At 35.8% G+C, this 25,484-nt stretch overlaps 1 protein-coding gene across 8 annotated transcripts in view; it reads right to left on the bottom strand.

The window, feature by feature from the left end:
* Positions 1 to 1,039: 1,039 nt before the first annotated feature.
* IMMP1L (inner mitochondrial membrane peptidase subunit 1) overlaps positions 1,040 to 25,484 on the bottom strand; it is a 39,248-nt gene continuing 14,803 nt past the window's right edge. For 6 of the 8 annotated variants that reach the window (XM_023756384.1, XM_006091613.3, XM_006091615.3 and 3 more), the window contains 5 exons: positions 19,659 to 19,792; positions 18,051 to 18,139; positions 14,313 to 14,439; positions 2,494 to 2,604; positions 1,040 to 1,207 (listed from right to left, as the gene is read on the bottom strand). In XM_023756384.1, coding sequence (XP_023612152.1) covers positions 1,139 to 1,207; positions 2,494 to 2,604; positions 14,313 to 14,439; positions 18,051 to 18,139; positions 19,659 to 19,763 — 501 coding nt within the window. In that variant the 5' untranslated portion in view covers positions 19,764 to 19,792 and the 3' untranslated portion in view covers positions 1,040 to 1,138. Of the gene's footprint in view, positions 1,208 to 2,493; positions 2,605 to 14,312; positions 14,440 to 18,050; positions 18,140 to 19,658; positions 19,793 to 20,170; positions 20,346 to 21,813; positions 21,918 to 25,484 lie in introns of all 8 variants that reach the window. The other 2 variants (XM_023756381.1, XM_023756382.1) reach the window with 2 other exon arrangements.

A 25,484-nucleotide genomic window follows, 5' to 3' on the forward strand; every position in this document is an offset into this window, starting at 1 on the left:
CAAAGTTAATAACGAAGACAAAGTGGCAACTGTAGAAGGAAGAATAGCTTTGGAGATGACTTCAGTCCTGCCACCATATTTCCAAAGCCTTCAAGTGGTTGTATTAATTGGAGTAAGGTTCTTGATTACTGCCATCTTCAACTTTAAATATAATTTAGGAAATGGTAGTTTTAGAAAAAAAAAATTTGAAACAAGTGCATTACTTTCCTTTTGGTTTCAGAGTGCGAAGATACAGTATTAATGCCTGTATTTAGGAATAAGGAACCATTGCACTGCTAGTATGATGAAATGGACTTTTATAATGTATCATTGATTATAGTAAACTAAAGATTTTATTTTTCTATGTATTTAACATTTTATGTACAGTGTAAGTCAGAAACAATTTAAATTTGATTTGAAAAGGAATCCCTTATGGGATCACTGAAACTTTAAAAATATACATATATACTTTTAAATACATTTTTATTGATTTCAGAGAAGAAGAGGGAGAGAAAGATAGAAATATCAATGATGAGAGAGAATCATTGATCAGCTGCCTCCTGCACACCTCCCACCAGGGATTGAGCCAGCATCCTGGGCATGTGCCCTGACCAGGAATCGAACTGTGACCTATTGGATCATAGGTCGACGCTCAACCACTGAACAACACTGGCTGGACTGAAACTATTTTCAAATGAGTGAACCAAGTTTGTGACTTAGCAGCTTTTTATTAGGTTGAATCTTTGCATTTATTGTTGATTTGGACTTATAAGACTAGTTTCTACTCTTTATAAATATAGCTAACAAAAAAATACAATAAAATAAAAAATAAATGTAGCTAACGTATGAAGCATATTCATGTGGAGAGTTTATTATACCTAGAAAACTAAAAATTCAAAAGTGAGGTTGTCATCCAGGTTTCCCCCCTAAAAATATTTTTACATATGTCATAAATGTTAAATGATTTATTGGATTACACTTACCCATATATTTTGAATTAATGTAGCTTGCAGATTGCGTGTTACTTATTCTTTACAAATAACAATTAAAAATAACAAACTGAATAGCAAATAGTTTATTAGTAAGTACATGGTTTCAGTGGCAATAATAACTTCACTTGAACAGGAGGCAATAATCAAATGAAAAGAATAAATGTTGGCTAATCATCAGAAAATCTGTGGCCATTAGGGCTATCACGTAGAAATCCAAAATCACTCAGAGGCCAAATCTATAAAATCAAAATTGATTGAAGACAATTAATGAAAGTGATGTTATATCATCATATTCCTTTTTATTTCATTCATCCTTTTTCTCTATGCCATATAACTAAACACTTTCTCTGTATTCACTCAAGAACAAATTTCCTACATCAAAATACGACTTTAGAAAGTAAATTTATGTGTCTATGTATTTAAACTCTAACATGGGTTTGAACTGCATGGGTCCAATTATGCACAGATTTTTTTTTCAATAAATATACAGTTAGCCCTCCATGTGCCTGGGTTTCATAGCCATGGATTCAACTAACAACAGATTAAAAACATTATTTTCCATCCATGGTTGGGAATCTGGAAGCAGAGGGGCAACTGTATGTATTGTTCTATGTGATTTTACATAGGGACTTGAGCATCCACAGATTTTGGTGTCTGGGGGTTTTCCTGGAACAAATTCCAGATACTATATGTAAGTTTTGGGGGAGTTAAAAGTTATATGTAGGTCAATGCCCCTAACCCCTGAGTTGTTTAAGGGTCAATTGTATATATGTGTGGGTGTGTGAGCATGTGTGTGTCTGTATTTTCTTTTACTGCCCAAAAAGTTAACTGTAAATCTAAGTACTTGAGTATATGCTTAAGTGTAAAGAATCCTGTAAATTACCCCCAAGTATTCCTGTCTGTTTTTCCCCTTACTGATTGTGAGAAAAAAGAGGAGCCAGTAAAAACAATAATCTTTCCTAAGAATCATAAATTTACTACAACATTGATAAGTCCATTCCTCACTGTACTTAACTAAGATATCCCTGCATTGCAGATATTTTGCCTCTACACTGCTCTTCTGCAAGTGCACATTAATATAGAGTATCTGCCCAAAATGTATACACACACTTTGAATAATTATAAGGCAGTGTTTATTAAAATGCATTTCATTTTCAAAATTGACCTATCAGCTGTTAAAGTGTGTATACAATTTTTGGGAACATGCTGTATATTCCCAGGATATTAACATGATTGTAAAAATACAAGAGAGAAATTTTTGAAGGTTCAAATTAAAGGCTTCTTATGCTACAAACAAAGGTAGCTAGAGTTTTATTAGTCAAACAAAAATATTCTCGATTACCTGTCTCAATAGGGGGGAAGGGGTAATGTTTATAGCTATGAAGGCTAACATTTTCACTACTGTTACTGTAACAGGTAAGTCCACTAACAGCCTAAAGAGTTCAGAGTTCATTTTGAAAGAAAATGTTTTTTCCCCCTCAGCTCAGATAAGAAGGCCTACATTTTAAGTACAAAACAGTACCTTAAAGAAGATCCGTCCTCTTATTAGTCCATATGGAATAGGTCCATAGGACCTGGAATCTGTAGAATTCTGTAAATTATCACCTTCTAACCAAACATGGCCCATTGGCACCTGGAATTAGAGAAGAAAGCAGCCCCTTTAAAAAAGAAAAAACAAATTTGGGTACTGTCAATAAAAAGTATCTTGTGCAGGTAAGGAAAAATGTCCTAAAGTTGTCTTTTTATAAAATACATATAAACCCTATGATTTCATTTTTGCACAATAAAATAACTTTTATTAAATACTAGTAATATTATGGTTTCAAATTTATTTTTTTTTCATTTTTTTTAATATATTTTATTGATTTTTTACAGAGAGGAAGGGAGAAGGATAGAGAGTTAGAAACATTGATGAGAGAGAAACATCGATCAGCTGCCTCCTGCACAACCCCCACTGGGGATGTGCCCGCAACCAAGGTACATGCCCTTGACTGGAATCGAACCCGGGACCTTTCAGTCCACAGCCCGATGCTCTATCCACTAAGCCAAACCAGTCAGGGCTCAAATTTATTTTTTAAACATATTTTTATTGATTTCAGAAAGGGATAGAGAGAAACATCAACGCTGAGAGAGAATCATGGATCAGCTGCCTCCAGCATGCCCCACATGGGATCAAGCCCACAACCCAGGCATATGCCCTTGCTGGGATTTGAACTGTGACCTCCTGGTTCATAGGTCGACACTCAACCACTGGGCTACACTGGCCGGCAGGTTTCAATTTTTTAAATGCCCATCTTTTTTGCCACATGGTTCCCCAAATTAATTTGTTATACAAACCCCACACTGAGGTTATAAGAGATCAAAACAGTGTGACAGGGTCATTAATTTAATAGACTTCAAAAGAGGTCATTAGAATGCTGACTGAAAATGTGCCCTCCTGTCTCCGTAAAAGCATAAACAAGGTAGCCACTCATTCTGCAACATCCTGGGGCCAATAGCAAGGCCAGACTTATTAAAATGCTGATGATGAACTAAATGGTAATTGATTGTGACATCAATTACAAATAATCTCATCATTTTATTGGAGTGGGCTTGTCAGAATTCTAATTAAGATCCCTGTTCTGCCTTGTACAGGCCATATCTTCAATGCATTATATTTCAATAATGACCATGAAGACCTAGAAGGAACTATTATAAAACCATCAGTTGTAAAATTAATGTTGGTGAACCTCTACTAAAATGAAAAGACCCAAGTTCCTATATGTCCTGTGTATTAACATAAGCCTAAATTTTTACTCAGTGACAATCATAAATATATTTAGAACAGAAAATGTTTGTTTTAAAAAACAAGGCCTCTTTGATATGGTACATTTGCCCATTAATATCTGTTCAACATAAACTTAAAAAATTACTCTCCAGCAACAATCATCTGTTGGAATAACCAAGTTGCTATCACTAAAATGAAAATTCAAGCCAGATAAGAGAAGATAAATTCTGCAGCAATATAACAAGATACTAACAGATAAGAGTAGATTAAAATGTATTTTATTTTATTTTTTTAAAAATATGTTTTATTGATTTTCTACAGAGAGGAAGGGAGAGGGATAGAGAGTTAGAAACATGGATGAGAGAGAAACATGGATCAGCTGCCTCCTGCACGCCCCCCACTGGGGATATGCCCGCAACCAAGGTACATGCCCTTGACTGGAATCGAACCTGGGACCCTTGAGTCCACAGGCTGACGCTCTATCCACTGAGCCAAACCGGTTCTGGCGATTAAAATGTATTTTAAATGGAAATTAAAAAAAAACTATTATAACTTTCCAACTAAAGTAGAACAGGACTTCAATAAATGCATTTGTAATAAATGTTTTGCAAATGGCCAAAAATGGAAATCCCCAATTACATGATTCATTGCTTCTCATAACCAAAACTTTTAGTAATTAGGTGCTTTTCCTTTTTATACTTTTATAAATCTGCCAAGGTGACTTGAATGAATATATGAGCCTAAGAATATACAGATATATATTTTTACAATGAATGCCACATACAACATTTTACTTTTGTTCAAATCTGAATTTTCCCAAGGTCTTAGATACAGCTAACTTGAGAGCTAAATTTTAAAGCAAGAAAAGAACTCTTAAATTATTCTTGTTTTTCCTTTCTACGTCAGAGTTTACTTCCTAAGCTCTGAGAAAGCCTAATCTCAGGGCTGGACAAAAGAAGCCTCTAGTTCTCAGGTATACTTACTGAGGTCCAGTTAAGTGCTTCTTTTAGTACAGGCAACAAATGTAATTGCCTCATGGCCTGCGGGTGTCCCTTTAACAAAAGAGGCTTTAGTGAACCAACCCACAGGTGTTACCTTTCCTGATTGAAGTGAAATCTGATGAAAGAGTCCCCAATATCAAATAACACATTTACTAAACTATAATCAAACTCATTTATTTGATTAAGCAAAAACTAATTAAGTAAAAGTTCTGACTGCAGAGTAGATATTTGTATTTCTGACCTTCCAAAAAGCAGAATAATAACAGATTTGATTTTTTAATTAACTCTTTGCCAGATGTTTTAGAATTTACAACCAGCAAAGGTAAGGGTGGGGACTGGCCCTACTATTGCTTATGCCACTTCAATGGTTCTTAAATAACTGAGTGGAAAGGAAATAATAGTTTATTTTTATTAAAGAAACAAAATAACAGTTATTAAAGAAAAATAAAGGTAAGGAGAGGGGCAAAGCTTTTGGAATATTTTTTTAACAAGATTATTTTTCTTTATCCTCAATTACACTGGAAAAGGAGAGGCATACATGTTTTATAAAAACAATCAGAAAACATTCTTTCTTTTGGGCAAAGACAAACAGGATAGTTTCTTTGTCCAGGAAAAATAATCCATAAAATGAATGTACATTCATATGTCATTTTAGTCTAATAATTAATACCCAAGTAATTGTTTTTTATGTTACCATCTTTCAGGTAAGCAGGAGCATGTCAAATTACCCTACTGTTATGTGGCTAATGCATATTCTGTTTAATCATGACATATACCCCAAATTTAGCCATGGCCATGGTTTGATGCTAAGCAGATAATCTACTGGAGAGAATATTTGGAGAATTAAATAATTTATTACACAGTCCTAAAAGGACTGAAAAATCCAGTATTTCTTTTTTTTTCTTTCTTACTTATGTAACAGCAATCAGAAACACCACCAGTGAATAACTGTTGGAGTTTACCCTTCCTATAACACCAACAAAGCTATGAATAAAGATATATATGTCAAAAAGTAAAGCATTAAATCCCCACTAAGCAGCAATTTAAGTAGAAGAGCTTTTAAGAACAAAAAAGCTGAGAAACAGTATTAATCTTTAATTTTTTTAAAATGGGAGTGTTAGTTTTACTAATCTATTTTCATTCATATTCTCCTTGCCACAACTTCTTCATCACATTTGTCTGAATATAATATCTGGAGCCCTGATGGGAGGTACTCCCAAATGCTAGGTTCATGACAAAGGGATTAACATTTATAAGCAGGTATGGAACACTGATTATTTCAATGGATACTATTTCATTTATATAATCTTTATTGTTGAAAGTATTACATATGTCCCCTCCCCCCCCCCCCCAACCCTCTCCCCGGGCCCCCACAAGCCTTCCCCCACCCACTGTCTATATCCTTGGGTTATGCATATACCCACATGAGTTCATTGGTTGATTTCTTCCCCCCCACCCCCTCAAACCCTCCCCTGCCTTCCCTCTGAGGTTTGACAGTCTGTTCGATGTTTCTGTCTCTAGGTCTATTTTTGTTCATCAGTTTATGTTGGTATTAGATTCCACGTATGAGGGAGATCATGTGATAATTATCTTTCTCTGACTGGCTTATTTCACTTAGCATAATGCTCTCTAGGTCCATCCATGCTGTTGCAAATGGTAAGAGTTCTTTCTTTTTTACAGCTGCATAGTATTCCACTGTATAGATGTACCAAAGTTTTTAAATCCACTCATCTGCTGATGGGCACTTAGGCTGTTTCCAAGTCTTAACTATTGTAAATTGTGCTGCTATGAACATAGGGGTGCATATATTCTTTCTGATGGGTGTTTCTGAGTTCTTGGGATATATTCCTAGAAGTGGGATCACTGGACACTATTTCTATGCAGTCCTACTCTTTTTCTCCATTTAAATTCTGATTTATTACTATACTATTTTCATAATTCCTGGAGACTATTACTGTCCTTCCCTACTTAAAAATTATGCCACCTTAGGTTCCCAGCCAATTACTGCAAAAGAGGAATTTACTATACACAAAAGTTACAGTAGGCTACAGCACTGGGAGTTATAATGGGGGATGCTTTTTACTAACAAGTTCTATTTCATTATTCTCCCTGCTGAGTAGGTTTGGAACTTAGTCTAACACTGGACTTGTTCATTCTCGTAGCTATTATAAGCTGAGATCCTTCATTTTCTTCCTAAGTATTTAATACCATCCAGTCTGAATCAGAATATATGATGAGTTCTTTAGCATAATGGTTACAAATACAGTCTATAGTCATAGTTCTGAGTTCAAAATGTAGCTCTCCTACTACTACTAGTTAAGCACCTTGGACAGGTTATTTAAACTTCATCTATACAACTGGCAATAAATGCCTTACAGAAATATTCTGAGAACCAAGCGGAATAACACACAAGGCTCTCAGCACCAACTAAGCACTCATTAGTAAATACTAGTACTAGCTATTGTTATTATAGTTGCCCTAGCTGCTGGTATGAATGATGCCTTCTTGGCTTTTTTCTTTGTTCCTGATTTTCCTATGCAGTCTACTCAGAAATTTGCAAAGTGAACTGTGCTTTGTAATTTATTTCAGTTATATTTTTGTTATTTACACTGTATTCAATTACATAGGTCTGGTAGTAGCCAAGACTGTGATTGAATCCAATATAATTTAAAATGTATATTAATTGTGAATAGCTGCCATTTTATTTATGTTAAATGATTTGGTGAAATTCAGTTTTAAAACCAAATCATCCAAATGTTAGTACTAAAGACTAACATTTTTATTCATTTAATAGGAATCTTCGCCGAAACCGGTTTGGCTCAGTGGATGGAGTGTCGGCTGCGGACTGAAGGGTCCCAGGTTCGATTCCGGTCAAGGGCATGTACCTGGGTTGTGGGCACATCCCCAGTGGGAGATGTGCAGGGGGCAGCTGATCGGTGTTTCTCTCTCATCGATGTTTCTAACTCTCTCTATCTCTCTCCCTTCCTCTCTGTAAAAAATCAATAAAACATATTAAAAAAAAAAATAGGAATCTTCATCAAGCAATTTTTATCAAATACCAAATGCACCGGCTCTCCCTTATGGAGCATTCACTTATTCAGAACTGTCTACCAACTAGTCAGAAGGTTAGAGGAAGGGGAATAGGGCTGGAGATGAAGCTAGTAATTATGTCCTCCCATACTAGCCATCTGAATCTAATGCCCCATTCCTACAGAATTTTTTCCCTAGACAATGGATTATTTTGCTTTCTGATTTCTTGTTCTATTTATAAAACAATATTATTTCTGCTGTTTTTGGATTAGTATTTAAAAGAAGTGTCTTTTATAGTCTCATTTCAAGACTATCTCTGTATTTCCATTGTAATATAAACTGATGTATAATCTGGTTCTCATATTCTAAAAGACCTAACTTAATGAAATACTAGGTTTTACATATAGTAGAATCATGCTAAGCATATAAATAATGAGTTTTCCCATGCATGCCTGCTTTTATATGTTATTTCCCTTTTCCATTCTTATTTTAGGTAGAGAATAGTTTAGTAGCATGAAAATGCTTTCTTTAAAAATATGTTTTATTGATTTTTTACAGAGAGGAAGGGAGGAGGATAGAGAGTCAGAAACATTGATGTGAGAGAAACATTTATCAGCTGCCTCCTGCACACCCCCCACTGGGAATGTGCCTGCAACCAAGGCACATGCCCTTGACCGGAATCGAACCTGGGACCCCTTAGTCCACAGGCCGACGCTCCATCCACCAAGCCAAACCAGTTAGGGCATGAAAATGCTTTTATGGACTAAGATTAAATGGGTCACAGAAACCTATAGAATTTTAATTACCCAAAGTGGTAACACAGAACTTCATTTATTTGCTTATTTCAAAAGACATCTGAACACATTACACCTACTCAACAGTAGCTGTCCAGCAGACCACTATATCATTAGGAAGCCACATGACATTTGGAATATATTCTCTTTACTCCCAGTTATCAGAGTTAGAGTCTGCTTCACATGCTAACACTGAACAGCGTTACAATTTGTCTCAATTTTTCCCAATTACTTTTAGGCAACCTTAAAGTATAGAGATCTCATAACTTGCAAGTAAAAGTACATATAATATTTGCATTTTGCACAACTGCCTCCCTATATTCACTCCAATGGAAGGGTTTTCCAACTTTGAGCTGGAATCTCAAACCAACTGTGAGTAGTTAAAATATTTTTAGATGAGCACACATTAGTTTCAGGAAGACGTGCTAATCTCTCAGTAAAAACATTGATCTTTATATATACATACACATACGTATATATACTCAAACATGTAAGATAAAATACAATTTTATAAAATAAAATTCTATAAACTACATATTGTTGAAGATCAAATTATTCTGAAAACGTTCAGAGAACACATCAGAAAATGCTTAAGTTGTGGGGGCCTCAGAGATGATACTTTAGTGTTAACGTCAGAAGAAAAACACCTCAGAATTGTAAACAAGAAGTCAAATTTATCTTCAGAATCGTGTTAACTATAGGATGAAAAAGTCACGTAATCTCCGCAGTGAACTTCATTTTAGCAAAAGAGTAAACATATTTCCTCCACATCAGCTGCAATCAAGACATTAGCAGTATGCCATGATTGATTAACCTGGGAGCCGTTGCTGAGAAATGGATGTGTAGCACAGGTTTTTATCACTATAGTCTGCAAAAAGCAAGTCCCTTGTTTAGCTATCCTTGTTGTAATAAGTGACATTATTAGGTAGTTCTTCTATTTAAGTGACATAAGGATTTAGTGTATCAGCAGCTTATAATAAACAAGCTTTCAATCTCCTGATTCCTCTCCCTACACATAAGTACTTTTTCTGTTTATAATATAAGTGGTAATAGAAGGCCATATGGTTGTGACTTTTAGCTGAAGTAAATGACATTTAAACAAACAGAAAAACAGCACTAAGATATTCAAGGATTTGAACTATAACCTAAATACACAGTGCACATTAAGGGGCTATTAGTATTAACTATATAAAGTGGCCATTTTATTTTTTTAAATTGAATTCATTGGGGTGACATTGGTTAATTCAATTATATAAGTTTCAGGTGTACAATTCCATAATACATCATCTGTACATTGTATTGTATATTCACCACCCCAAGTCAAGTCTCCTTCCACCACCATTTATCCACCCCAGTGACCATTTTCTAATGCTGTCAAATTAGTGAGCTTGTTTTTCACTTTGTTAATCGGTTTTATTTAAATATTTTCAAATACATTATAAAACAGCTTTATTACTGGCATATTGTCCCATTTCCAAGTGTTCCTTTTCAGAACACTCTACTACCTGTGCATCCTGGGAACATTTAATCAGTTTTTTCTGAAATGTGAAACTGTCTCTATTTCTTACATTTCCACCAATAACAATAATGATGTTATTAGCATACTCTATAATACAAAAAATGTAAGAAATACTACATTCCTTATTCATGTACCACCATTCTGTGGTAACAGACTAACATATGGTAAATAATATTTCACCTTTTGTGTATAACACTGGAATATATGGTATCAAGAACCAAAAAGCTTTAAATAGTCTGAAATTTTGATAGGTTGATAAAAATAAAAATATACACTCTAATAACTACAAACATGTTTTCTTTAACAATAGCAAAAGATTATTATGATCTAACTATAGGAACATACTGAAATCTTCATAATCATATTTCTATTAGTGTTTCCATTTTCAATACAGAGTGGCTGCTATGGTTGAGAAACTGAAATTCAATAATATTTTAATTTTGGAAGATTTAAAAATCGATTATTCATTTTACAGTTAACACTCAAAGGAGCAATTTACCAACTACAAGGAACAACTTTACCCACTGTTAATATGCCAACCAATAAAGGATCAAAAAAACAAAATACCTGTATAGTAGTTAATAATGTCTAAAAGGCACATGCCTTTCTACTGAAATGTAGACAACTCTTATTAGCTCACAATGTAATTAGTAGGTGCTGCATTTTGCAAGGACAACTTAGCCTTCATCATAACAAAACCACCATAGCATTTCTGACAACCAAACCTTCCCTTAAAATAAGAGCAAGGTAGGCCAATTTTAACATTTCTTTAAAAGATTTAGTTCACACTGTTCTGAACTGATAGGTCAGTTCAAAACCAAGTGAATTTTTAGTCTGCTTAGTAAAAAGGGTTGGAAAATATCATTCACTCCAAATAAAAGTCACTTGGGGAAAGACACATTAGTCAGCACTCTGCTGTCCTGGTACAAAGTATCAGGGACATTCCAATATTTTCTACAACTTTTACTTGCGATTCTAGAGGGTGGTCAGGTAGCCCTACCATGGAAGTAGCTTATCTTTCAAATCCTCTATGAAGACTAGAATAACCACTTGATAACCTCAGAAAGATAAAGTATTTTTCTTCGTCTTCATTAGCTTTTATAACAAAATTTTACTACATTTCCTGAGTCCTGGCCCAAATCCCCTACATTAGATAGGCTTTTACTTTGCCTAACATGCAAATCAATAGGAGCATGCCAATTCATTTTATATATTTCTGATTTGCTTAATGTTTCTCCTTGCAACTAATTATTTTTGGCAAACTAGAAGCTTCTAGCAGCAAATTGAGAAATTGCTATAGTATAGGAAGGTAAGTTATTTAAGATGTTTAAGCTGAGTACAATTTGTTTCTTTTGAGAGTCACAAATTAAGCTTTATCTTAGCTTATATTGCAAAACCCACTGCAATAGAACCTTGATAGGAACTGCTTTGTTTCCAAATGCTTAATGTAAAAAATAAATCATAGTTCCTAAGTGTTGCTTGCCACATGGACTTTTAGAACTCTGGAATGAATAAAATGGTTCCACTTCACTTAACCAATGATCTGTTTATATTATTTTATGCCAACTTGGGAACAATGCTATTCTTTCATATGCTAAACTATATTCTAGGTTCCAAATGACAATTTTGGTGTTTTGCTCTCTGAAGCATATACTTAGGGAATAAATGTTTTTTTTGCCTTGAATTCAAAACACTTTTAATATTCATCATCTTTACCATTTAGTTCAATCAAGATCTGAATAATAATGTCTTCATCTAATAAACAACAATAATTTTTCTAAGAGGATGCATAGGTAGGGGAAGAAACCCATTTCATACAATACAGCACCAGTGTGCTTTTGAGATAGCGGGAAAAGGGAACACTCTAGAGGGGCAGACCCTGCAAACAGTTTGGATATCTCTTCAGAGTGCTCCAAACTTGGATGATTTTTTTGTTATAAATCACCTTGATTAATGGAACACATTTGCTAAAGTGGTTCTGTAATAGCTACACAATTCTTATGGCTTGAAAAATGCAGTCTAGAAAAAGTGGTGGGGATGAAAAAACCTTCAAAATTCACTGGGTTCTCTTTCAGAATCAATACTGCCCCTGAACGGAAACAGTTACTTTTCTTTTTAAAAATAAAGACAATACATTTTAAGGAAAGTACAATTTTGTGAGATGGGAGTAGAAATAAACAAGTAAAGGATATTTTGGGAGGAGAAGTTGTGGCATGTCAAGGCGTCCAGATTCTGGGTGGAGCCAGGCTACTTGTGTTTGAATTCCAACTATTTGTCTCATGAACTGGGCAATTTATTTAACCACCCTGTTTTTAGTTTTTCCATCTGTCAAATACTACCACTCCTATCTCTCTGTGTTGCTGTTGTGATGATTAAATAAATTAACCCTTGTAAAAGAGTTTCAACAGTGTATGGTATAGCTTAAATACATAAGTATTGGTCAATATTATTACAATTATGTTTGTACATTTATAAACATACAAACCAAAGTGAATGGAATACACCAGGAACTATATACTAGTGTCCTCTAATTAATCCATTCATCAAACACAAAAATTTGATGAATGTTTTCGTTAAATAGAATATTCAAAAAAATCTACATCTTACAGTCCTCTGGTTGTCTTTTCTGATTAGCAGAGATTTTATCTAAATCCTTTTGTCCTGATACTCCTCCTCTGATAACTCAAAAACAAAACAACAATGTTGTGGTATTTAAGTACACAGATTCTGGATAGTAACATTAATATGTTTTATTGTTCTGACTGCAAATTATTTCTGGTTTCAAATTTATCTTGCTAAAGCAATTCAGAAGTGATAACAAAGCCTCAAGAAATGATAGCAGTCATATGAAGGTGCAACCATTATGTAAAAATCTAACATTTTTTAAGAATAAAAGGATACAGTGTACAGTGTCCCTCATGCAGTCCAAAGAAAAATAGATTACCTGATACCATACTATCTTCAACATTATTATCACCATCAGCTAACAATCACTAGTGTGTTTAACATTATAGTAATAAACATCAAAAATATTTGAACAGCTGACCCATAGTCTATTGTGGATGGTAAATAAATGGACTGATTATGTAATAGTCAATTAATCAAACTTACTCATAGAGAAGAAAGAGGCCATTATAGTTCAAAATAAATTTACAGCGATGAAGACAATTTAACTCTTAATACCATACTTACATTGGGGATGAAGATAGAGGTAGTTAGTTAATAGATGTAACAGCTATAATAACTTGAGAGTGACACAGAAATTTTAAATGGAAGTAGAAATTAAGTTATAATTATTAAGGTAGAAAAATTTATATGCTGAGTAAAGTAAGGCCGCCTCCTCTGCCATAAACTGCCCTATCAGCCATGTGATTGGTGAAAGGAGGTAACACATTACACCTGCTCCTCACTCTTCCATTCTACTGCTCTTGCTCTATCTTTCTAACTGGTAAATTGACTATACAAAAAGTACATGTATTTTATATTCTAAAAACTTAAATAGGATTTTAAAAAGCTAAACTACAGGCTTTATTTGATTTTTACCAGCTTTTCCTTTAATAAGTTAACTGAAAAAGTTTCTGAGCCAGGAACCCAGACCGCATTTAGTTGTCACTCACGTCTCCTTTGTCTTCTCCAATCTATCACAATTCCTGTCTTTCCTCGTTTTTCATGACCTTAACATTTTGAAAGAGTATTTGTCAGTAATGTTGCAGAATGAACCTCAATTAGAGTTTGTCTGCTGTTTTCTCATGATTAGACTGAGGTTATACCCTTTGCAAGAATGCCACAAAAGTGATGGGCCCTTCTCAGTTCTTCAATTCAGGGGCTACACCATGTTGATCTGTCTTGTAATTGGTGAAGTTAACCTTGATCACTCAGTAAAGGTGGTGACAGCCAGGGTCTCCTCTGCAAAGTTACTATTTTTCCCTTTGTAATAAATATCTTGGGAGAGATACTTTAAGAGTATGCAAATATACTATTTTCCCTCGAAATTTTACCCAATATTTTGATATCTGATGAATCTTGCCAGCAACAACTATTACTGAGATATTGATATAGGGTTTTAAAAAGAACTAAAACATATAATGGCCAAATGATTCTTGATACAAACATACTTAAATTCCACTGAATACAGCACTTTAAGTTATATTCAAAATAGATGTCATATTCTTTTATGTTTTCAATTAATGTTAATAAACTATTAATAACATAACTGAAATTGTTACTTACATAACTATGGCTTTTAAAGAAACTTGATGAACTACTGGTGAGCATTTTGTCTCCTTCCAAACCAATTACTCTTTTACAAATATTTGATTTTGGATCACTTGGACTTTTTGCAATCACAATGTCACCTCTGAGGGAAAAAGTCAAAGAAATGTCAGTGTTATTTATTAAGCACATGCATAGCATTGCTATAATACTTTTATAAAGCAACTTAAAGTCACACCCTTTATCTTCTCACTGTACTGGCCCTCCCAGACATTTACCAACTTTGAGAACCTCTGTGACTGACTTTTATGTGTTACAATCCAACAATGAGGATGATGGAAACATTATTAGAAGATTCTAAAATTTCTAATAATTCTATAAGAATTATCTTCTTTCACTGTATCTATTGTGTTACTCAGTGTCTAAATTTTTAGCAACGAAAGTATGGGAAAACAATTTCATGTAAATAGCACCAAATTAACTAAGTAAATTTTACTGTCCAGCCAGGAGTATTGATGGACTCTAGAGCACATAAAATGATGGAAACATCATTTGTTTCCCTAGAGCTCAAAGTATCAAGGAATTATATAACCAAAGTAATCAACAGTATAGTAAAAAAAATACATATTTAAGGAAAAATATCAGAAGACACAAACAAATAACATGCTAAAAGCTGCCCAAACATACACTACAAAAAATAAATTGGCATGATTCATGAAAGAAGCAACAATCTACATGTATTAGAAAAATAAGAAAGATCTTCAAAAATTAGAAAGGAAGGAGACAAAAATATAGGGCTAATGCTTCAACCAGAACACAATGCTTTTTATGCTAAAATAAATAAATTCTGTTGACTAACACATATTTGAAAGGATTTACTATATTTACTTATTATCTATACCTAGTTCCAGAAATAATTTGATGTCATTATAAACTTTTGCAAAGAAGGGTCAATACCTTATTCATCTTAACATTCTCTCTAACATATAGCATATTTTGTGAATTAGGTGTTCATTAACTACTAGAGGCCTGGTGCACAAAAATTCATGCACTGGGGGGGGGGGGGTTCCTCAGCCCAGCCTGTGCCCTCTCGCAGTCTGGGACCCTCGGGGGATGTCCACCTGCTGGCTTAGGCCTGCTACCTGGGGGATCAGGCCTAAGCTGGCAGTCAGACATCCCTCTGGCAGTCTGGGAGCCCTCAGGGGATCTCCGACAGCCGGACATCCTTAACGCTGCCATGGAGGCGGGAGAGGCTCCCGCCACTTCTGCTGCGCTCGCAGCAGCTGAGTGGATCTCCCCCTGTGGGAATGCACTGACCACCAGGGGGCTGCTCCTGGGTTGAACGTCTGCCCCCTGGTGGTCAGTGTGTGTCATAGCGACTGGTCATTCCGCTGTTAGGGTCAATTTGCATATTACCCTTTTATTATATAGGATTTGTTGAAAGAATAAGTAGTAGCGAAACTGTCAGTGTTTCGAGTATAAGTGTTCTGTGCATTTGACCCAAAAGAGATCCATGTGCTTTAGATCCCAAATATGCAGACTTCATTTTGCCAAAAATGGATGGCTATTCTAGCTTTAGAAATACACAGCAAGCAAGAAATCTGTGCTACAGATGAAAGAAAAAGAATACTCAGGATAGTAATATTTTTAAAGTACAAGCTACCAACTGACTACTAAGGTTGTAAAAGTTACTTTAGTATGTCTCATAAAATGCCAGATTTTGAGCTATTTTTCAACCTAATGGGCCCTTGAATGAATAGGATACAAATGAAACCTTCAAAGAATATGAATTAATTTACTGAATGTAGTTATTTGTATTACCCATCTGAATGCAAAGAGTATCTATTACAAAGAAGGACAATATTGAGCTATTCATTCAAAAACTATTTAGCCAACAATTGCAGCTCCTTGTTAAGGATGCTCAAGAACTATGAGAGTAAAATCAGGTCTGTAGCATGGAAAGCAGAAGCTTGTCTTCCTGCTATAGTGAGGCTAGATTTCCAATTAATCTACAGACTATATTATATTATTTTGACATAAGTTATAAAGAAAAAGCTAGGACACAACCCATTACATAAGTTTTATTTTATAACCCCCATATCTTGATGTTGTTAGTAGTAAAAGATCTGAAGAACAATTACCTAGGAACCATGCTAGACCATATGGCTGGACATATAGTTTCTATCTATAGAATCTGATGGTAAGATCAGTAAATGCAAAGAACAGTTTCACACCATTTTTTATGATTTTTCAGTAATGTGAAACAGACTATTGAGAAGGTCAATAATGAAAGAGGAGTGCCTAAACCTACTTGGGTCATAGCTAAATAGCTCGAGTGAGTCAAATTTGTAGTTAATGGAGATGAATGCTGATATAAATTTATTTTTGCAGAATTATGAAAAACTAATGGACCCAAAATTCTAGGGGATCAGAGAGATACCCTATAGAAAATACATTAAATTACTAATACTTGACATGCATTCAGAAGGAATAATACAGTCAACTAGAACAAATAGTATCTAAGAATTGGAAACACCATTTAAAATAGGATTTAAAATGATTTATGGTAGTGGCAAACAATATTCGCCATGGGGTTTTTCAAGTTAATCTGGAGACTCATAATAGACTAGAGGCCCAGTGCATGAAAATTCATGCACTGAGGGGGGGTCTCTCAGCCTGGCCTGCCCCCTCTCACTGTCCAGGAGCCCTCAGGGGTGGGAGGCAACCCAACTATCAGGAGAAGGTGACACCCCATCACACCTCTGCTGCTGCCACTGCTGGCAGCGCAAGCCTCGGCTGGCCCTGGTTACCTGAGCCTCGGGCGGCCCTGGGCAGCTGGGCAGCCACCACCTGAGGCTTGCCTGCCCCTTGGGCCGGCCCTGGGTGGCTGGGGGGGCTGAGAGGACTGGGGGAACTCCAGAGGCAGGTGTGCAGAGAGGCCAGGCCCGCCTGGGGTGGGCCCAATCTTGCCGAGCACCTGCTGCCCTGGCGGGGCTAAGGGGACTGGGCGCCACCATCTTGTGGCTGCGGGCGCCACCAGCTTTGAGGGCGGGGCACCCAATTAGCATATTCCCTCCTTACTGGCTGTGCGTGCCGCCATCTTTGAGGCCATGGCGGTCAATTAGCATATTCCTGCCTTATTGGCTGTGGGTGCCACCATATTTGAGGGCGGGGCAGTCAATTAGCATATTCCTTCCTTATTGGCTGTGGGTGTCACCATCTTTGCAAGGATGTGAGGGTCAATTAGCATATTCCCTCTTTATTAGATAGGATAAGATTCCTCACTCACAGCTATATACAGTGTTATAGTCTAAAGTCATCAAGTGCTCATCATAGGCCACTGAGAATAAGATAGTCATCAACAGAAATAGGATTATTTTAAACATGAAAAACCAAATCAATGATTTGGATATGCAAAGTAGTTCATAAGTTCCTAACTCTTGCCTCAAAACACTCTAGCCAAACACTGCCCCCAAAAAAGGGTAAGGTAGGCTTGAATGTACATAATAAAAGTGCCTGCTATCTACTTTGGACAATGACGCAAGGGGCATAATGACCTACGAGACAATGCATGCCACAGAAACTATTAAAATTTCTCAAAACTGAGAGAAAATATTTGCATCAAAATTTTATCTAGCTTGTCACTCTTTTGTATTTACAAGAGAGTTTTTAAAGATAAAGTTAAGAGGCTGCAGGAAAGACACAATGTCAATGTGTATTTCCACCACAAATTTAATATATCTATGACAAATATACCTTTGGATACCATAAAAATGTCGACTAAGATTTTCTGCAAAGACAATATCTGCATTTTGAATCGTAGGCTCCATTGATGGTCCAGAACACTGAAAAGACATAATTTTGTGATTGGAGTTGAAAACCTTTTTAAATATAACAAACATCTAAGCAGGCTTAAAAGAAAGAAATCAAGCCAATGTTCTCCATGCCTGGAGGATGACTCATAATAAGCTGGCAGCTCCCAGAGAAGTTCAACTCTATTGAGTGGCCACCAAGCAAATATACTAAAAATGGTTTATTGATATTACATTATAATACATGAATAAAATAACAATATCTATGTTTCCAAATCTGAGGCATTCGGCACAAAGTAAGCTCCATGAGGCTTGGGACCTTGTCTCTCGTGTTGCCAGGGCTTGGCATAAAGTTGATACTAAAAAAAAACATGTTGAATGAATAAATGAATGATTTATTTTCTTATTATTGTCAAATATCAGTGATTTATTAAATGGTATCATATTATTCGCAATTAGTTGATGCCTTTTTCCAAGAGAGCAGCTCACCCATTGATGGGGCTGCAACTCCTATTTTATACTGAAAAAATATTGGCATAATTAGATGCACTTTAAGACTTCATATTAGTATGTCTTAAAACAATCTCTGTATATATACCTCAGAGCTATAATAAAGTAATCATTGCCACCTAAAAAGTCTAAATACAACAGTCTCTATTACTCCACTTTTTAGTCAAATAATTTTTAGTCAAATCTTCTTACCCAGGCAGAAAACAATAAAGAACACAATGAAAGTTCATGTTTGCTACCTCTGTAGCCCACTGGAAATTTTAAAAATCCAAGGGGCGGGGGGGGGCGTCTCAGTTAAATATATTTATTTGCTGAATATTTGAGGTTGTATGACTGAAACTCTTAGGCTAAACCTGATAAAAACAGCAACACCACCAACAAAACCCACTAAGTAGACATTCAATCAATTATTTCATTTACATGATAAAAGGTTAGTATAGTCATGGTTGATAGATTCATAATTCTATATTTAAAAATATCATTGGTGGGGGGGCATCCTTCACATTTTAATATTAACACAAGGCAGAATAATCATTTGTTTTAATGACAGTCAAACACATGGTTAAGAGGAGCAGTTTTGAAAACTGGAGAAAAGTCTGTGTTGAAATTCCAAGTCTGTGAGACATGGACCGAGTTACTTAAGCTTTCTGAGCCTCAGTTTCATCATATGTATAGCGGATTTCTAGTACGTATCTCACCGAGTGTAAAGATTAAATGTGTTAATTGTAAAACATCAAATATATCCTGGACATTTTAGCATTCAATAAATGGTATAAACTATTATTCTTAGTGTATTAATAGGGTCTTTTGTGCCCTGTCAGAAACAGATTACAGAACCATATTTAAAATAATGGTTCTTATATTTTATATCAGTGCCAATACAAATACATTCTCTTACATCCAAAAATTTAGAAAGAATTTATTTTAGCAGAACATTATTCATTAAGTTAATAACTTCAATTGTAATAAATGGGAAAACACATTTTCCTTCTATTTAAAAAAGTATATACTTAAAATGATTTTCTCGAAAGTAAAAACTTACCATGACAACACCACCAACATATTCAAAAGCACAATGTGCTATACAGCCATACTGAATAGTATAGCCAACAAGTCGAAAGGTTTTCCCCAGAACGCCACGAAGCATAGTTCTATGTAGACTCTGTCACCATTGGCCTGATGGTAAATTTCAAAAAGTTTCATGAATAATACTATTTTAAAACATTTAAGAAACAGTTCTATTGTAAAATATTTTATAATCACCTAGAATGTACTAAATGAACAATTTGGTGCAGAAAAGCAACACCTTATTTTCATTTCTGCTAAAAATATTTTTAAATGACAAATTATAGACACTTAGTAGTTTGATCTACTGAACAGATAGTTTATTCAGATACCACTGGGTTTATATATGAAGTAGAGGCCTGATGCACAAAATTTGTGCAAGAGTAGGCCTTCCTTTCTCCGGCTGCTGGCACCGGCTTCCCACCGGTACCTGGGACCCAGGCTTCCCTCGCAGTGAGAGGCCCCGCCCACCCACCGCAGCCCACTGACCAGTGGCCTGGGCCTCCCTCTGCGGGGCGATCATGGGGCGATGGCCGGACCCCCGACCAATCACATCACGCCTGCCTTGGCTAGCTTGGTACCAGTGGGTGTCATAGCGTGGTCCCTGATGGTCGTCCAGATGGTTGTTCCGCTGTTTAGCCATTCGGTCGATTTGCATGTTATGCTTTTATTATATAGGATTAGATAATTAGTAGACTCAACTTGTCTGTCCCCTTTCATATCCTGGTTATTTCTTGGTATTGAGGCAGACAACTATAGAAAGATATTAACTCTTGCAAAGTACTAGTAATAGTTTTTCATAATTGTCCCCTGTTATCCTACATCAGTTCTTGTCATCCAACATAAGAAAAGCCTAATATGCTAAGTGTCCGGTCGTCCATCATCTGTTCAATCAAAGTGTAATATGCTAATGATATGCTAAGGCTGCTCAACCGCTTATTATGACGTGCACTGACCACCAGGGGGCAGTCTACCAGTCGCTATGATGTGCACTGACCACCAGGGGGCAGACGCTCTGACTTGTAGGTTAGCTTGCTGCTGGGGTCCGGCTGATTGGGATGGGCCGGACACACCCTGGAGCCCTCTGATGGTCCCTCCCCAGCTGGCCAACCTCCTGCGTCCCTCCTGGCACAATTGTGCACCGGTGGGGTCCCTTGGCCTGACCTGTGTCCTCTTGCAATGCGGGACGCCTCTGGGGATGTTGAACAGCTGGTTTCAGCCTGATTCCACTCAATGCAGGAGCTGCCCCCTGGTGGTCAGTGTGCTCCCACAGGGGGAGCATCACTAAGCCAGATGCCAGGCTCATGGCTGGTGAGCGCAGGGGAGGTGGCGGAGCCTCTCCTGCCTCCACGGCAGTTGGACATCCCCCCAAGGCTCCTGGACTGCGAGAGGGTGCAGGCCAGGCTGAGGGACCCCTCCCCCCCCCCCCCAGTGCAAGAATTTTATGCACCGGGCCTCTAGTGATATAATAAAAGAAAGCACTAGAATAGGTACATGGAAATTCTAGCATTAAATTGGTCCTTTTATTAACTGTGTGATTGTCAACGAATTACTTAATCTCCCTGGGCCTCCGAAAATGGAAATATCTCACAGAATGGATCTGAGGATCACATTCGATAATGTGAAAGCGCTTTGGAAATTATAAAGTTACATTCAGTTGTCAGATTAACTATTGATATTAATGAACACATGAATACAGTAAAACGGCATAAAGAACCATATCAAATACTTTAAAAGCTATATAAAATTAAAACATTAATAACATTCATCTAAAGTGTTCCTAGTATCTATTATCTCCTTTCTATTTACCTGTTTCAAGTATTTCTCAAATAATGGTTTATGCCTAGGCTACTATGTATTGCTCTCAGATTAAAACTACTAAAACACAATAATATTAATAATAATAATTAACATTTGCTCAATACTTACTGTCAAGCTTTACAAATTAACCTCTGTAAGGTAGATATTATTACCATCCTCATTTTATAGATAAGAAAAATGAACCTACCAGTAGTAAACTTACATGATGAACATCTCAAAATTGGAAAATGGAATCAAGAACTTAATCACTCTTACACAGACTCCCAAATTACTCTCTTGCTCCCATAACTGCAATAGCTCTATTATATTACCTAAGCCTCATTTCAGGATCCTTGATAGTAGGTTTGTTGTTGGTTGTATATTTCAGATAGTACAAATGAGTAAATATCAGGACTCTCAATGTCAGAGAAAGAAGCTATGAATATAGAATGCGAGGTTAGGAATGAGTAGAAGGTATCAAAATAAATTTAATTAAATAAATAGATATGTTTGTGTTTGTCTGCCCTTCTGCCTATATAAAGTACCATCCTAGCCCTTCCACTAAAAGAAGCAAGGACCCTGCAGTAGTAATGGGCACACTTAGCAGGCAAATGTTTGGTTTCCAAATATAATTTCCCACTAGGAGCAATAGCATAGGGCAGAAAGCAAGTCAGTGCTCAAAAACTAATGGAGACATCCAGAATATGCAGAGAATTTATCAAATTACTAAGAAAAAGACAACCTAACAAAATTAAGAAGAAGAAAAAAGCCATGATTTCACAAAGGAAGATATCCAAATGGCTGATGAGAATATGAGAAGCATGGGAAAGAGAGAGGTTGGACTGATGTTAAAACTAAAAAAGCCCTGGCTGGGTGGATCAGTTGGCTGGAGCATTGTCCCTACACCAAAAGGTTACGGGTTCCATATCCTGTCAGGCACACACCTGGGTTGCGGGTTGAATCCCTGGTCAGGGCGCATATGGGAGGCGGCAGATCTATGTTCAATGTTGATGTCTATCTCTATGTCTCTCTGTCTCTCTCTCCAAATTCAATAAAAACATATCCTCAGGTGAGAATTACAAAAAAACAAACACAACAACAACAAAAACAACTAACTAAAAAGATGGAGCTGAGTGAACTCCAGAAGCTGAACTCTAGGCATTCCTCCATCCCTGTAAGTTTCTAGAATAGGGGTACAAGCCTAAGAGCTTGATTTAGATCTATCCATTTTTTGATATCGGTGAAGTGATTTCAGAATACCCTAAGCCCCAAGGAAAACATCCACCTGGTAGTTCAGGTCTGGAATTCCTTTTAAAAGAAGAGAAAGCATTTTGTTTCAGAAATAGGAAAAAAAAAAAAGGCAAAGTGTCAATGTTAATTGAGACTATCAGTTTACAGAAATGAATTCATTTTAAGTTATAAGCAGCCAAAGTGATTAATATCATAATTTTTTGTTTTAATAAGAGGAACAGTTAATAAATATATTAACACTTACAAAATGTTCACATTAGGAAAAGGTGAGGAGAAGTAGATGTGAAGCAGAAAACAAATCCCAACATCAGTTTAGCTACATATACCTTCATTTGGACAAGAAAAAGCAGACTTATGACATTCCTGAGACTTCTATGATTTTATCAAATTCAAGAAAACCTACACAAAATACATTTTCCCAGATAATGATATATATAAAGTAACTGAAAGATATATGTCCATTTCAGACACTGAGTGGAAGTTATTGTGACTAGGAGAGAACAACAAAGACTCATTAAGACATGGATGCTGAGTGATGTACTCTGCTCAATAGCTAAATAATTCACTCACACAGCAGCCTCTCTATCAAAGTAATTCAAATCCCTGCCATTTCAAAATCACCTTCAAGGCTGCTCATGATTTGTTCAAATCTATAATGTTAAATCTACTGTAAGACTTGTGCAAAGGGTTTTTTTTTTCTAGAACAGTAAATTCAAGGACCTCTGATACCCATAATCTATGAAGATTTTTCTTAAACCTATTTATTTTGATTCATTGCCAGAGGAAATAATTGCCATTCCTTTAAGGTTTAGAGCAGTAAATACTGTTTTAAATCTGACTGCAGCATCACAATGACCTGAGAACTAAATTCAAAATCAAAATTCCTAGGCATCCATCACAGAGCTCAAGAATGACAATCTGTGGGAGCAAGGCTGCAGAATCTGTGGTTTTAATAAGTTCCCAGAAAGGAAGGCCAGAAAAAGACTGTGCTGTCAGCCCTAACCTGTTTGGCTCAGTGGATAGAGCGTCGGCCTGCGGACTCAAGGGTCCCAGGTTCAATTCCAGTCAAGGGCATGTACCTTGGTTGCAGGCACATCCCCAGTAGGGAGTGTGCAGGAGGCAGCTGATCGATGTTTCTCTCCCATCGATGTTTCTAACTCTCTATCCCTATCCCTTCCTCTCTGTAAAAACTCAATAAAATATATTAAAAAAAAAAAAAGATTGTGCTGTCATTTGAGGCCAATGAGACATAGTAAATACTTTCAGAAACTTGACAAAATTTAACCATGATTATAAACTGAATGTTAATGTTGAGATAATTCTATACATTTTTATCAAATAAACTTTATAATGCTAATATTTCAGTGATTTTTAAAAATCCAATGTTATCTTCTGAAGTTTTTTATATATATACACATATAATCAAAATGAAAACTCATTTTATGTTTATAAAGCATAAACAGTTGACACTTTTAAAAAATATATATTTTATTGATTTTTTTATAGAGAGGAAAGGAGAGGGATAGAGAGTTAGAAACATCAATGAGAGAGAAACATCAATCAGTTGCCTCCTGCACACTCCCCACTGGGTATGTGCCCGCCCCGCAACCAAGGTACATGCCTTTGACCAGAATCGAACCTGGGACCTTTCAGTCCACAGGCCAACGCTCTATCCACTGAGCCAAACCGGGCAACAGTTGACACTTTTAATATAATCAAGTACCAGCTTCCAAGCAGTGAAATACCAAAACCTATATATATATAGGCTATATAATCCATGTATCTCAGGACAATATATAAGTTGTACAAGCAATAGTTGAAGGCTATGCATTCAAATGGAACAAATACCATTCAGCATTATCACTGACTGGCTGTAGCTGTGCCAGTCTACAGTTCATGCATGGCCCTTTGGTATTATGCTAAGCCTCATAAAACAGTTTATCATCCCTTAAATAATTAAAAATTCCCATGATTCATATCCTGCTCTTTTGTTGTACCGTATTTATTCCTTTTTAAAAAATGTTTTCTTCTAATTTCTCTCACCCTGTATCTCTTTCTCTTGTCTCCAAAAATACCTCCCTTAACTCTTACTGACATAATTATGAGTTACTTATTAAGTTAGTAGTAGCTTTTAAAGATAAGCCAAATTTCTTACAGGTTGTCAATAAGGTATTAAATTCAAGTAACCTATATCTGAAAAGAATGTATATCATTGAGAAGGCCTTATATGTTAATAGTGAATTTAATTAAGATGAGTTTATTTGACCATCTCTAATCAAATAAGAATAATGTCCAGGATAGAGAAAGAAAAAATAGTAATTTTCAAGACGCCAAACAGTTACCAAGTAAATAAAAAGCAGAAAAGTAACCATGTTTAATAAAAGCTTTGAGACAAATTTTATTTTGAAAGGAAAGCTACTTTTAAAAAATAATTATCTAATACTATTAACTACTCTAGAAAGTTAGCCTGAGAAAATACACTACCTGGAAAAATAATTTTAAATTACATATAAATCAAATATTTTATATTTAAAATAAAATTAATTATGAGGATAAAAGAAATATTTTAGACCACTTATTTCATAGATAGATCTTTTCATTATGATAATAGAATTTTAAATAGGCAGGTTTTCCAGTAGCAAAAATAGAAATAGAAGACTAAAAAAGTCCTTTATAAACTAGCATAATGCAGTTCAATAAAAATATTAAGCTTTCTCATTCATTAATTTTAAATGTAACAACAAATGAAGAA

This window comes from Myotis lucifugus, unplaced genomic scaffold (genome assembly GCF_000147115.1).
Source record: "Myotis lucifugus unplaced genomic scaffold, Myoluc2.0 scaffold_92, whole genome shotgun sequence".
Lineage (NCBI taxonomy): Eukaryota > Metazoa > Chordata > Mammalia > Chiroptera > Vespertilionidae > Myotis > Myotis lucifugus.